Source organism: Chrysochloris asiatica, unplaced genomic scaffold, assembly GCF_000296735.1.
Source record: "Chrysochloris asiatica unplaced genomic scaffold, ChrAsi1.0 scaffold00061, whole genome shotgun sequence".
In the NCBI taxonomy this organism is placed as follows: Eukaryota; Metazoa; Chordata; class Mammalia; order Afrosoricida; family Chrysochloridae; genus Chrysochloris; species Chrysochloris asiatica.
Window position 1 is genome coordinate 2258369 of NW_006408579.1, and position 13037 is coordinate 2271405.

The 13037-nt window shown below is 41.4% G+C and overlaps 1 protein-coding gene across 2 annotated transcripts in view; it reads left to right on the plus strand.

Annotated features, from left to right (window-relative positions):
• Nucleotides 1–5895: 5895 nt before the first annotated feature.
• GSK3B (glycogen synthase kinase 3 beta) overlaps nucleotides 5896–13037 on the plus strand; it is a 241727-nt gene continuing 234585 nt past the window's right edge. Inside the window, exon 1 of one of the 2 annotated variants that reach the window (XM_006864148.1) lies at nucleotides 5896–6991. In XM_006864148.1, coding sequence (XP_006864210.1) covers nucleotides 6904–6991 — 88 coding nt within the window. In that variant the 5' untranslated portion in view covers nucleotides 5896–6903. The remainder of the gene's footprint in view (nucleotides 6992–13037) is intronic. The other variant, XM_006864147.1, reaches the window with a different exon arrangement.

Below are 13037 nucleotides of genomic sequence, written 5' to 3' on the forward strand. Positions count from 1 at the left end.
CTCATCTTTCTCCCGCGGAGCGGCTGGTAGTTTCGAACCGCTGACCTTAAGGTTCGCAGCCCGATTCGTAACCACTACGCTACCAGAGCTCCTTGAAGACAGTACTAGAAAGGACAAAACCAATAAAGGTCACTCCAAATGTCACCATATAAAGTTAATATTTCCATAGGCACACAGTTTTACATAAATAGCATAAGTAGTGTGCAGTCTGGCACATTAACCCACAGCGCCACACCAGGACTCTACAGTAGGAGATATGAATTTTAGTTCTGCTACTTTAGATCTGTGAACATGAAGCAAGTAAGTAAAGCATTCTTGGCCTCAGTTTTATCTGAAAAGTGGAGTACTTGTATCGTAGGATTGTCGTAAAATTTAAATGAGATCATATAGGTGAAGTACTTAAGTACAATGCCTGGCATATTGTAAACACCCAATAAGATATTATTATAAATACTGTAAACTGATAAATGGTTAACAGTAGGTGGGAAGGTAACAGTAGTTTTTTAAAAATTCAGAGAAACATGAATAATGAACGTTTCATTATTTTCTCATAAAATTATCTCAAACTTTAATTCTTAATGTAAGGAGGGTAAGTAAAAAAGTATTGCTACATATAAACCTTTATCAAATAAAAATATCAAAATGTGAAGCCATTAATTTTTGACACATCCTCCATGTGAATCTATACACTTCTGGGCAGTGTTTCCATCTTTCTAACCCTCCTTGGTGTGGCACTGTGGGTTAATGCGCAGGACTGTGGAATTAATTTGAATCTTAAGGTCATAGATTCAAGCTCATCAGTCGCTCCTTGGAAACCCTATACAAGGTTGCTATGGGTTGGAACAAACTCAGTGTGGTACTTAACAACAACAACAACCCTTCCCTAAGAATTATTTGATTTACACCATGTTAAAATAGCAATTTTAACATCCTTGAGGGACTCAAATCATGTTCCTTTTCAATGCTCATTGAATTTTGGGAATACAAATAAGTCTGAAGAGGCAAGATCAGAGCTCTAGGGTGGATGGCATAAAGGTTCCCAACAAAATTCTCTTAGGACAGCCCTTGCTGTTCTCAAAGAATGAGCAAATCCATTGTTGTGATGGGAAAAAAAGAAAAAAATCCTTGCTGTAACGGTTTCTGTATATTTTTCACCAATGCAGTTTTACATTAAAAAAATGTTTTTTATTGTGTATCGAGTGAAGGTTAACAGACAAAATAATCAGTTTTACGTTCAACCAATCATAAGGTTTGTTTCATCTAAATGATTACAATCCCCTTCTTGTAACAACAGTTACCCTATTTCCTCCCTGTGGCTTCTCTTTTACATCTTATTTTTATACAAATCAACAAAGCAAAAATATTTGATATAAACACAGAAAGCAAAAAATATACATTCATTTAAATCTTCAAAGGGTACATTTTGCAAGCCACCCTCCTGTCCCGAGGTACACGGTCTTTCTCAGTCCATGGGCTTAGAGTTTGCAGCTGCTTTCTCTCTCCATGCCATCGCCTTGGCCACTGTCTCTGCTGTCAGTGCTTTTTCTAGGTAGGATCTCATGCTCCACTCATGCTCTTCCTTCTTGATGGTCTTGGGATCCTGTTCCTGAAATGAAAAATTAACTACTCCCCCCTTTTAGTTACACATCTTCTACAATTACAGTTATAACAATTACAATCAATCCTGCTAACAGTTACAATTGTATCACAAAATCCTATCACCATCATCCCTCATAGTCTTTCACCAGATTCATCTGGAAAAGAGGAAAACTATTCAGTGAGGATTCTACCTTACTCCCCTTGTTTTGAAACTAAGCACACTAATGAAAGCTTGCAAGCCAGCCACTTTGTGCTTTTTATTGTTGTTGTTAAGTGCCATCAAGTCGGTTCCGACCCATAGCGACCCTGTACAGGGTTTCCGAGGGTGTAAATCTTTACGGGAGTAGAAAGCCTCATCTTTCTCCCGCAGAGTGGCTGGTAGTTTCGAACCGCTGACCTTAAGGTTCACAGCCCGATTTGTAACCACTACGCTACCAGAGCTCCTTTTTGATAGCCAAAGTCTCAACTGCCCATCCCTATTGAACCAGTGCACTGATTAAGAGAAAACAAACTTGATCCTTGATATAAAGAATCCTTCCATTTTGGTTGGAATTTTGAGCAACTGCATCCATAAGCAAGATGCAGTTCATCAAATTGTAGCAATTATGCTTGCTTACAATACCAAACTTCTTTAGCTTAATCTGGTAGAGTTCTGGTCAGCTAGTCATCCCAGCTATGTCAAATGGGTATTATCTGCAAGTTTGAGAGTAGGGTATGATCTGCAAGTTTGGGAGATCCCGCCCCCCCCCACCCCCCTGCACTTCAGACCAACTGGCCACTTCATTCTCAGCTGTAGCCCCCAGTGGCTAGATCAGTGTTAGTGGGCTTGAGTTCACACATCTCCCTAGACTTCAGACAAGCCAGCCTGTCCTCTTTTCTCTCTCATCTCAAGGTCAATGGGTATCAATGGAACATGGCCAAGCTCAGACAATGTTTTCTTGCTGTATTTCCCCCAGTTCCACTCACAAATAGACTAGGGTCACTATAACCGTCTGAGCTGACCTCTCTGGCTTGAGAGCACAGCAGCTCCCCTCTGAAGTCAGTGTTTTGATCGAGTCTTCCTCTTGAGATCGTATTGGTAAATCCAAGACTCATCCCTGGTTACAATTCACTCCAAAAACTTTTCTTCGTTAGCTTTGATCTTACTTAAAAAACTAATGGAACGATCAGCTCTTTGAGTTAGTTGATTTTTGTGTAATGATTTGAGTACCTACAAAGCTGAAAGTTTGTTGAGGCTAAGACGCGTGCTTAAAATTGAAAATGTGAGATCCTAAGTTCAGTAGCTAGAGTTTTCTTCTTCCCCAGCAGTATCTTCATTCCTCTAGGCTGACTCATCTCAGTTCTTCCGAACCTTCCTTAAATTGCTTAATCCATCTAAAAACTGTGTTTTATGTACTGTAAACTTGTAAAGCTTCAAAGATTTGTGAAGATGTCCACTTGAGTTTTGTTAAAATTTTGCTACTAGCCCTGACCTCAAAATCAGTTTTTCCAAAAAGTATCCTTTTCTTGAAGGCACCTCATGAGACTAAGACAAGTGTATTACTGAGAAAACTTGTGTGCAATCATGCATTCATCAGAGACATGTTTAAATATGTTTTATTTGGATCAAACCTGTGTATGTATGAACTGAAACCCTAGTAGCAATACTTTTTGACTTACCCTTGTACTACTTTTTTCCTTATTACATTTTCCTGTCTTGTTCACGTTTTATTTTAATAGCATCCATTCAAAATATTTGGAGACAACAGGAAAGCTAAGTACATTCAAGTAAGACTATTTTTTGTACTTTATACACAAAATACTACCCATAGTTCCAATTTGTATATCCCAAACATTTATTAATTATTGTCTTGTTGGTCTAAGAGGAAGGCAAGATTCAAAGCATTGTCTCACAGTAATTTTAGGGAGCAAAGCACCTTTTAAAATAGCATGGAGAGCTACCAATCAGCTGACAAGGTTGCCATGGGCTAAGTGTGCTTAAGTGGTTTACTTTCCCTCATGACAGACAGCCTTAGGGTCCTGGTGTGGTGCTGTCGGATAAGCGAGGTCCGTGTGAACCACAAATTTGGCAGTTCAGACTCACTAGTAGCTCCTTGGAAACCCTGTACAGGGTTGCTATGGGTCGGAACTGACTCGAGGTCACTTTACAGCATGACATCCTTAGAGGTACAAGGGCCTCTACTGCTCGGGGGGGCTACAAAATCTATGTTCTGGTTGAATAGTACAAATTGATTGCCTGTTGTCACATTTACCCCAGGCTTTTTAGTTTAGCCTTCAGTGTTTTAACTATTGGTTGCCAACATTTAAGAATCCAGGCATCTCACACAAAAATCCAACTTTTGGGTTTATTTTGGGAAAACAATAATATTGACTATCTCAAAACAGTAAACCCACATTCTTGAGGGAAACAAACTCCAGAGCTGAAGAGCAGCTGCTACTTTTAATTCCATTATGGGTATTTCAAGTTGCCAAATTCTAAGCTGACTTTTCTTGTTTCCCATCAAAGCTTATTTTGTTCTGTCCCAAGTCCCTCATTAGTTTTTCAATGTAAATAACTAGGCAACCCAATAAATTATGAGTACTTTTATATGTGCATTCTGGAGATAGCATCTTAACAGAAAGGGTTTGCTGCTGGTGAGAGTTAAGGTCTCCGTGGATCATCATCTGGATGGCAAATGTACTATGTTCCCTGCTATCCTGATCTTTAGCTACATACACCTTACTGTCCTGAAAGACAAAATAAATCGGCTCTCTGGTTGAACAATATACGCTGTGAAATATACTGAAACCGTACTTTTACAGATGACCCTCATTCCATAGGGCTCAAAGCCACTGAGGGTTTTTCTGACTCCGTTTCGTTTCCTCAGACTTCAGGATATCCGGCCTGACGGCATTTCCCCTCACCTGCTTACTGTCCATTTTGCACTGGGCAATAGCGTCCAAGGAGCGCGCGCGCATCCAGAATGAGCTCATTCCTTAGGGGCGTTTCCAGAAGGCCCCGCTTGGCCGCGCGCGCACCAAGCGTAATCGGCCTGACGCTACCAACGGCCCCCGCGGCTGGGCGTGGCGTGTCTGCCCACTGGGACTGCTTTTCTGGAAGCTTTGTCCCCACTTTGTTGTCTGAGAATTAGCCTTCGTCTGGCCTTTCTGAGGAAGATACACGCGCAGAGTTAGTCGCACAGGGCCAAGAGCCTCTAGTGGGTGGGGAGACCTCGCTTAAGCATAACAGAACCCAGCCTCGCAGACCACAAACACGGGCTCTTCTTCAGTAAATATATACAGCCTCGGAAACCCTGTAACAGGGTCGCTATGAGTCGGAACCGACTCCACGGCACATAACAACAACAACAGAGGAGATGCACATAAGATCCGCGCTCCTTATCCGCGGCTATGATATGGTAGGAGCATCCGCAGGGTAGTGAGGCGAGTTAGGAAGGCCTTTCGCCACGATCACTGTCGAGCTTTTAGCTCCTGGGACCTCGCCGGAGGCTGAAGGCCAATCATATTGTAGCTAGGTCTTGCGATAAGACGGCAGAAAGTGTGGATTGGTCACCGTAACAAGTATCGGTCTCCCTCCCTTTCCTTTTTTGCCCCCATTCCAGTTCTAAGCATCAAGCCAATAAGAAGACGCTTTATAGACGTCCTCGCTTAGTGTTCTTCATTTCCCCACCTTGCGAGGGAAGAAAAGTTCTGATTGGCTAGACTTTCCTCGGAAGCCCCCGTCCCTTCTCCAATCACTGAGTGAAGTACACGCCCCAGCGGAGTTTCTCAGCCAATTACAAAGCAGCCACGGCGCCCAGCCTTAATGTTTCACTAGGAACTATGGGCTTCATCGTCCTCAACTTTTCTTGCTTTTTCATGAGAGCCGGCGACTCTGATTGGCTACTATTTCCATAGTCGAATTTCTCCTCCAGCCAGCCGTAGAACGAGGCGAATCTACCTTCTCCCCGTTCGGCAATCTTCGGTATTTTCCGCTCCTTGGGCGTGGATTTCCAGTGTCGCTCTCCAATTGGTTCCTCAGGTTGATCGGATTTTTCCGGCAGAAGCCTCAAACAAACGACATCCGTGATTGGAGCTGCTCGGCTTCGGCTCGCAGCCGAAGAGGGCGGGCGCGGGGCTCGGCCGGCGATTCCCAGACGCCTGTTACGCGGGCGGCAGGGCGCTGGGCGGTGTAAGACTGGGTGGGGGAGGAAGGAGGCGGAGGACGAGTAGGAGGGGGGAGGAGGAGTGGGGACGAGCTAGGCGGCTGCGCAGACGGTTCTCCTCACACACAGCAGCCCCCGACCCGGGCGAATGCGGGCTTGTGCTGCCGCCGCCGCCGCCGCCGCCGCCGCCGCCCGGGCCGAGTGACAAAGGAAGGAAGGAAGGAAGGAAGCGAGGAGGAGCCGGCCCCGCAGCCACTGACAGTGCTCCGGGCTGGGGGCACAGCGTGGACACTTCCTGAGCCGGCACCGAGCAGAGGCGAGGGGCAGGAGGGCGGCCGCTCTGGTGCGGTGGACGGGGGAGGGGGCCCCGAGGGACGGAAGCGGTTGCCGGGTTCCCATGTCCCCAGCGTATGGGGAGCAGTCGAGGAGCCGCTGCCTGGGGTCTGAAGGGAGCTGCCTCCGCCACCGCCGCCGCCATGGCCGCTGGATCCAGCCGCCGCCTGCAGCTGCTCCTGGCGCAATGAGGAGAGCAGCCGCCGCCACCGCCCGCGTCTGACTCGCGACTCCGCCGCCCTCCAGTTCACCGAGCCCTGGTCGTCAGCCCGCGGGATCCCGTCGCCGCCGCCGCCGGAGCCGCAGCGTTTCCCGTCGCATCTCCGAGCCACCCCTCCCTCTCCCTCCCTCCTTCCCATCCCCCTTCTCTTCAAGCGTGAGACTCGTGATCCTTCCGCCGCTTCCCTTCTTCATTGACTCGGAAAAAAAATCCCCGAGGAAAAGATAATATTCAAAGAACTTATTTTCAATCAAGTATTTGACCCTGTTTCACGTGATATAAATATTTTTTAGGAGTCTTCCTTTTTTTTCTTCCTTCTCCTCTTCCTCCCTGAAAGGGAGGGGGTAAGAACTGTATTTTGTCCCCAGCCCCAAATATCTCAATGTTCAATATCCGTACTGATCTGTCTTGACGGAGAAATACATCGATCGGTTTTTTTTTTTTAAATAGCTGTACAAAAGGAGTGAAAAACCAAGAGGACGAAGTCTTTTTCTTTTTCTTGTGAAGAAGTTAATGCTGCATTTATCATTAACCTAATACCCTAACATAAAACAAAAGGAAGAAAAGGAGGAAGGAAGGAAAAGGTGATTCGGGAAGAGAGTGATCATGTCAGGGCGGCCCAGAACCACCTCCTTTGCAGAGAGCTGCAAGCCAGTGCAGCAGCCTTCAGCTTTTGGCAGCATGAAAGTTAGCAGTGAGTATTGATTTCATTTTACACCCCTTCGCCATCTCGTCCTGAAAACGAAAAAACCTTGAAATAATCAGAATATGAAAATAATCAGACCTCATGCCTAAGGGCAACCTGGGTAATGGAAAAGGGCAAAAGCTGTCTTCAGTCAAGGGTGAGGCAGCTCCCTCTTTTCTCCCAAACCCCTCCCCCGGTTTCATTAACCTTGAATTGACAGAATATGATTTTTCTTTGGATCATTTGATTGGCGACATTTCTTATACCTGTCTTGCTGTTGGTAGTTTCGCCTGAATGTTTCCACGTTCAAATAGGGATGGAAGTGTTTACTTGCTCATCTTTTTGAATAAAGATGAAGGGCAAGACTTGATTCCTAAACCATTGTGCACATTTGCTGTGCCTTCTCTGTTGTATATTTCAGTTAGCTCAGCTCTCTGGGATCCGTATGGTTTTGTATATTTAATGGAGACACTAAATGTCACAACCTCCTAATATGCCTTACTTGCTTGTGTGGCTATATCAAATATTTGTTCTCCAGCCCCGGGTGAACTTGCTCTGTGACCAGCAGTAATATTTGGAGGCGAGCAGAGGCTCCTGTTTTTGACGGGCCCGGGGGATCCCACCGATGCCTGCAGCAGGAGGGACCATCCCTACTAGCATTGTCTTTAGTCCGATAGGGGCTGAGTGTGTTCTATATTTCGCCGTTTTGACACATTTCCAATTTACCACTGTATAATTTATGTTGCATCAAAAGGCAACTTGGAAGTAAGTTCAAGTTCTGATTAAGCTTTGTAATATCACATTCCCAAGTACTAAGGTAAATACATGTTAACTGTCACTGCCTCATTGTCATCTAAGTTCAGTTTCCCAAAATTGAATTGCGTTCATTACTTGTTAAGTGTTCCAGAGAGTCCCTGTTTAAAAATACTCTTACAGGGGTTTCCGGTCACATTTAGATGATTTGGATTTAGTTAGAAGAATTCTGATTTAGTCATTTCCTTTGCAGAATGCTGTGGTCTTGGATCTCAGAGTTGTCAGATTGGGTGTATTCTTGTACCTGATTTGTGCTTAAAACTTTGTTCTTGAAGTGATTGGTATACTAAGTATCCACTGTGTAATGTATCGGTTTGCGGAGCTGCTTATTATATCTTTGAGAAGGTGATTAATGATATTTTATTTGAACATACTTCCAGTATTTGACAGAAGTGTGTGTATTGTTTCCTGTTCCTGGAGAAAAGGGGAATGGACAGACTGTTTTGTTGTTTAGAAGAACTAAAGAACTGAGATATTAAAAGTGTGTGTTGATAGGTAAAATTGATTATATCATTAAGCATCATAAAATGATCAGTTTTAATTAAATTCAAGAATATAAAATCATAGGCCAAGGTAAATGTGAAATGGGAAATTATTTTTGAAAGTTAAAATACCCCCCCCCCCATCCCTACCCCCACCCAGTGACCAGCTACTGCAGAAGAGGAGTGCTGATTATGTATCTTTCAGGAAAGGGTCATTTGAAAGGAATATTTAAGAATTCTGGGGTAATTTTCAGCTATGATGAAGCAAATCTTATAATAGCTACTTCAGAGCCTCTTGTGGTACTGGAGTGTTTGTATGTTTTACATCTTGATAATATAGTTTAAAGCCACTTGAGATCAATTTTAGGTAATTAATTCATTAGATCTATTTCACAGAGCAAAATAAGAATAGCTTTATAGTGCTAAATTTTTGGGCTTTTCATTTTGTTTCCAGGATTTTCTTTGAAAATGATTTTTTCATAGTATGACTGAGGATGGAGTAGCTGGTATAAATACGTAGATTAAAATATTTGACTTTCTGTTACCATATAGATCAGCTAAACATTAAAAATTTTGGAATTTAGCGCCTATTACATGTTTTTGATAACCTTGACTCTAGGGACATTTTAGAAGAAAGGGGTGTTAAGCATTTATTTGAATCCTCCATACTAAGGAACCTCTGTTCCAAAAAAACTCTTTATAGTTCTTTGGCTTGAGAACTTGTGGGACAAAATTTGAAAATGAATAGCATGACTGCAAGACAGTAAAATACAAATTGAATCCTTTGTTCTGAAGAACAAAGAGTTAAGGGGAGAGGCTGATGGGTTGGAGAGGGAAGACACCCTGTACAAAGTGCTGGTTTAAGACAGGTGTTAAAGGAGGCAGTACTTAAATTGATAGAGAAGGTTGAGGGATTGTAGGTAGAAGAGAGTGATTTTTATATGGGAGGTAGTAAGCAAGTTAACAAATCTGAATTAAAGAGGGCTTGGCGCTGTGGGCTAACATGCTGGGCTGCAAAGTCGGTTTGAACCGCAAGGTTGGCGGTTCAAGCACACCAGCTGCTCCTTGAAACCCTGTATAGGGTTGCTATGGGTTGGAAGTGACTCGAAGGCACTTAATAACAAATAGTAAGATAAAAAGGATTGATATTTGAGAAATATGGGACTGTCTGTTGATGGAAGGCAGATGGGACCTGTAAGAGTTTGGTTGAGGTTTAAGAGATGATCCGTAATCATTGTAGGGTGCTTGTGCAAGATGTTTGAAGATGATTTGGGCAGCTGTGTTGGTGAATTAAAGTGGAGAAATAGAGTCCTTTTAGGGAGATAATTAGGATTCCTGGTGTGATGCTGCACGATAGGCACTGGACTGAAAGGTCTGCCGTTCAAACCCACTAGCTGCTTCTTGGAAGCCCTATACAAGATTGCTGTTAGTTGTAAATAACTTGAAAGCATTTTAGCAACAACCACAACAATGTGAATGATGAGAGAATAATGTAAAATGTGAAAATAGAGTCACCTTTTCCATCTAAAATTAAGGAGACAATATGAATGAAGAACTGGCAGATTTTGGAATGGGTTGAAAGGGAATATTTGTGGAGTCAGGAGTTAAAAATAAACTCTGATGTTATTGGTCTGGAAGACTTGAATGTTGAGTTTTATTGTTAGTTGTAATGGGAAAGTTGGGAAAGTGCTGAGATGAGAGGGTAGATGACTGGTTTTGTTTTTTAATATTCAGTAAGTTCTCTTGAACTTTAGCAGAAAGTTCCTGGCAGTGATATTTCAACTTTCCAATCAATTCATTGGCGTTTCTAAATTATCTCTACCTAAAAATGTTGGCTTAATATTTGGGAACCTAAGGATTTTTATTTTAATGCTTTCCATTGAAATTCTGAAAATGAAAATAACTTTTACTTAAAAGTCACAAACTTGAAACCTAGTCATAATCATTTCATGGAATTTATTTAAAGACAATGAAAGTAATTTTTATATTAAACTGTGAGTTAAATTTTTCAGATAGCTGATATAGCCTTTAATGTGATCTTTAGTACATGCTTAGAACTTGTTTTTCCTAATTATTGTTAGATAAACTTTGCATTTAAAATAGTTATAATATTAATCATGTTAGTCTTAGTTTGTGAAGGCTTCAGCAGAAATTAAAAAGTTGATTCTATAATATGTAGTTTTTGTGTCCCCCCATTGCATTACGTATTTTATACCAAATTTAAGTCAGTGTATTTGAAAATTTTTTTTTAATTGTGGTGAAATCAAATCCCCCCCCCCATCTTGGTTCAGGTGTTATTAAATAAATGTTAATATAGTTGCATTTCCTTATGCAGAATCACTGATGTTTTGTTACCAATAGAGAATGTAAGGGATTGTGTTTATGATGGTCCAGCTTAAAATATTAGTAGTAAACTTTTTTGGTATACTGTTGGAGAATATTTAACTAAATGCTTATGTTTAATACAAGATTTAGAAAGAGGAAATAAGTCAATGAGTATCACTTAAGTGGTTTCCTCATGTTATGTTTTTTAGATAAATTTTTTCCTTAATGAAATTAGTAAGAAATATTAGTTGCATATTATTCTACAGTTTTAAGTAGAGTGGTTAAAATCAAAGAGTAAGAAGCATCTTATAGTCTTATTTTCCTGGGAAGTTTATTCTCTTTGTGACTCTATAAAGATTATTAAAATTTAGCCAAACTTCATTTTTATCCATGTGAATGGGAGCTCAATTGTAAAACTCAATACCAAAACCTGATTTTAATCGAGTTTTCATTTCTTTTGGCACTGTGGCATTCATATAAGAATTACATCCTCTTGTTGCATGCATCAGTCAAGTACTGATTGTGAAATGACCTTAATGCATGGCACTATGAAAGAACATCAAGGAAACTCAGGAGATTCACCAATTCATTTATGGCTGATTGAGAACTGCACTTAGTAAATCAGCTGACATCTCATTTTTGTTACACAGTCAAGTTGAAAGGCAGGATTTACACCCTTTGCTACTTATAGTGTAGTATCTTATACTGAACTTGAGTTGCAGGTGTGTGATGTTAACTTGGAGAAACAGTAAGGTTAGGGAAGCCAGAGAGTTGTCTTTTTGTTTGTAAGCAGGAGCAGCAGTTCTGAGACTTGGGAGGCTCTATTTTTGTGTGTACTTTACCCATAGAGAAGGCTTTGAAACATGTATTTGCTGACCCTGGAGCCATAGATCTATACCTTTTAATAAGAACTCTGCAAGGTTGTATGAGGCAGAGATGGGGATGGGCAGGATGTGAGACTGTGCTGCCTCTTGGGATGCTCCACCCTACAATGGAGAATGGAGGGACAGAGCACGTGGGTGTGACCCGAATGTTTGCAGGTACTAACAGGACCAACCTGCTCCCCCAGAGATTGTTCTGTTAAGAACATAATCACCATGAGTCAATGAATTTGCCCCAGTGTTTAGTGTTATTTTCTAGCTGATTTCCACCCCCCACCCCCCCAGCCCCCAATTGAAAGGAGAGTCTTCTGTGATTTCAAGGGTAAAAACATTTTCTTGGTTCACTGTTTTAAAAATAGAGGTGGCAGCTTTTACTTCTATCTTGGGTTAGCTTCTTTGGTTATTCAAACTCTCTTTGAAAATTGTTGAGTGAGACATAGTAACGCATATTTATATAAAAACCTTCATGAATAGAGTAACAAGGGAAAACTGGCAGTAGAGGTAATGAGAACAGTTGTGTTCCCCAAAGTTTCCTACCATTAAACTGATATTAAAGGAATATTCTATTAATTATTGAATTTTTATTTTTTATTTTTAATTAAATTAATACTAAGCACACAATGGGCATTTGAACCCACTTGAAGACACTTAACAGCAATGGACATTAAGTAAATTATTCTAATCTGTGCTTGTTCAGGTACAAGATACACTCTTAGCTTATCATCAGTTCCCTTTCTCACTTTTGCTTATATTTTGGGAGTACAGATCTACTTTCAAAGGATATACGAGTTACAGTTCTTTAAATGGTTGAACCTTATTCTGTTGAGTAGTTTTCTTAGATTGAGGCAATGATTTGTTTTTCTTGAAACTAATACTGCCAGTCACTTTGGGGTTTTTTTTTTTGGTTTCCAGGGTCTCCCATGAACAACAGTAGCATAATACATAAGCCTTTAACATGTTTTCTTTTTTTTTTCCAACATGACCTGGATATATTACTTTTTTTTAAATCATTCTTTTATATCAGCTTAGTAATAAAAGTATGATTATAAGGGAGTAGAAATAGATACTCTTTATCATCATTCTAGAAACTTTTGTTTTAAATGGTTGCATGATTTAAATTGATCCAACAACAAACAACATGACAAATGAATTCAGGTCGAGGATTGATTAGGCATGCTGTAACACTGTAGGATAAGCACTCGACCTCAAGGTTGGTTTGAACCTCAAGGTCAGCGGTTCAGAATCACCAGCCATCCTTTTTAAACCCTATACAGGGTTGCTATGGGTCGGAACTGACTCAGTGTCACTTAACAACATCAAGGCAGGAAAAGGAGCTTTCGTGGCACAGTGAATTAGCTTTGAGCTGTTAATGGAAGGATGGAGGTTTGACCCTACTAATGAATGGCTCAGTGGTAGAAAGATGAGGCAGTCTGCTCCGGGTAAAGATTTATAGTCTCAGAAAACCTAGGGAGCAATTCAGCTCTGCCCTATAGGATTGCTATGGGTAAGAATTGACTTATTGGTTGTTGTTGTTAAGTGCCGTCGAGTCGGTTC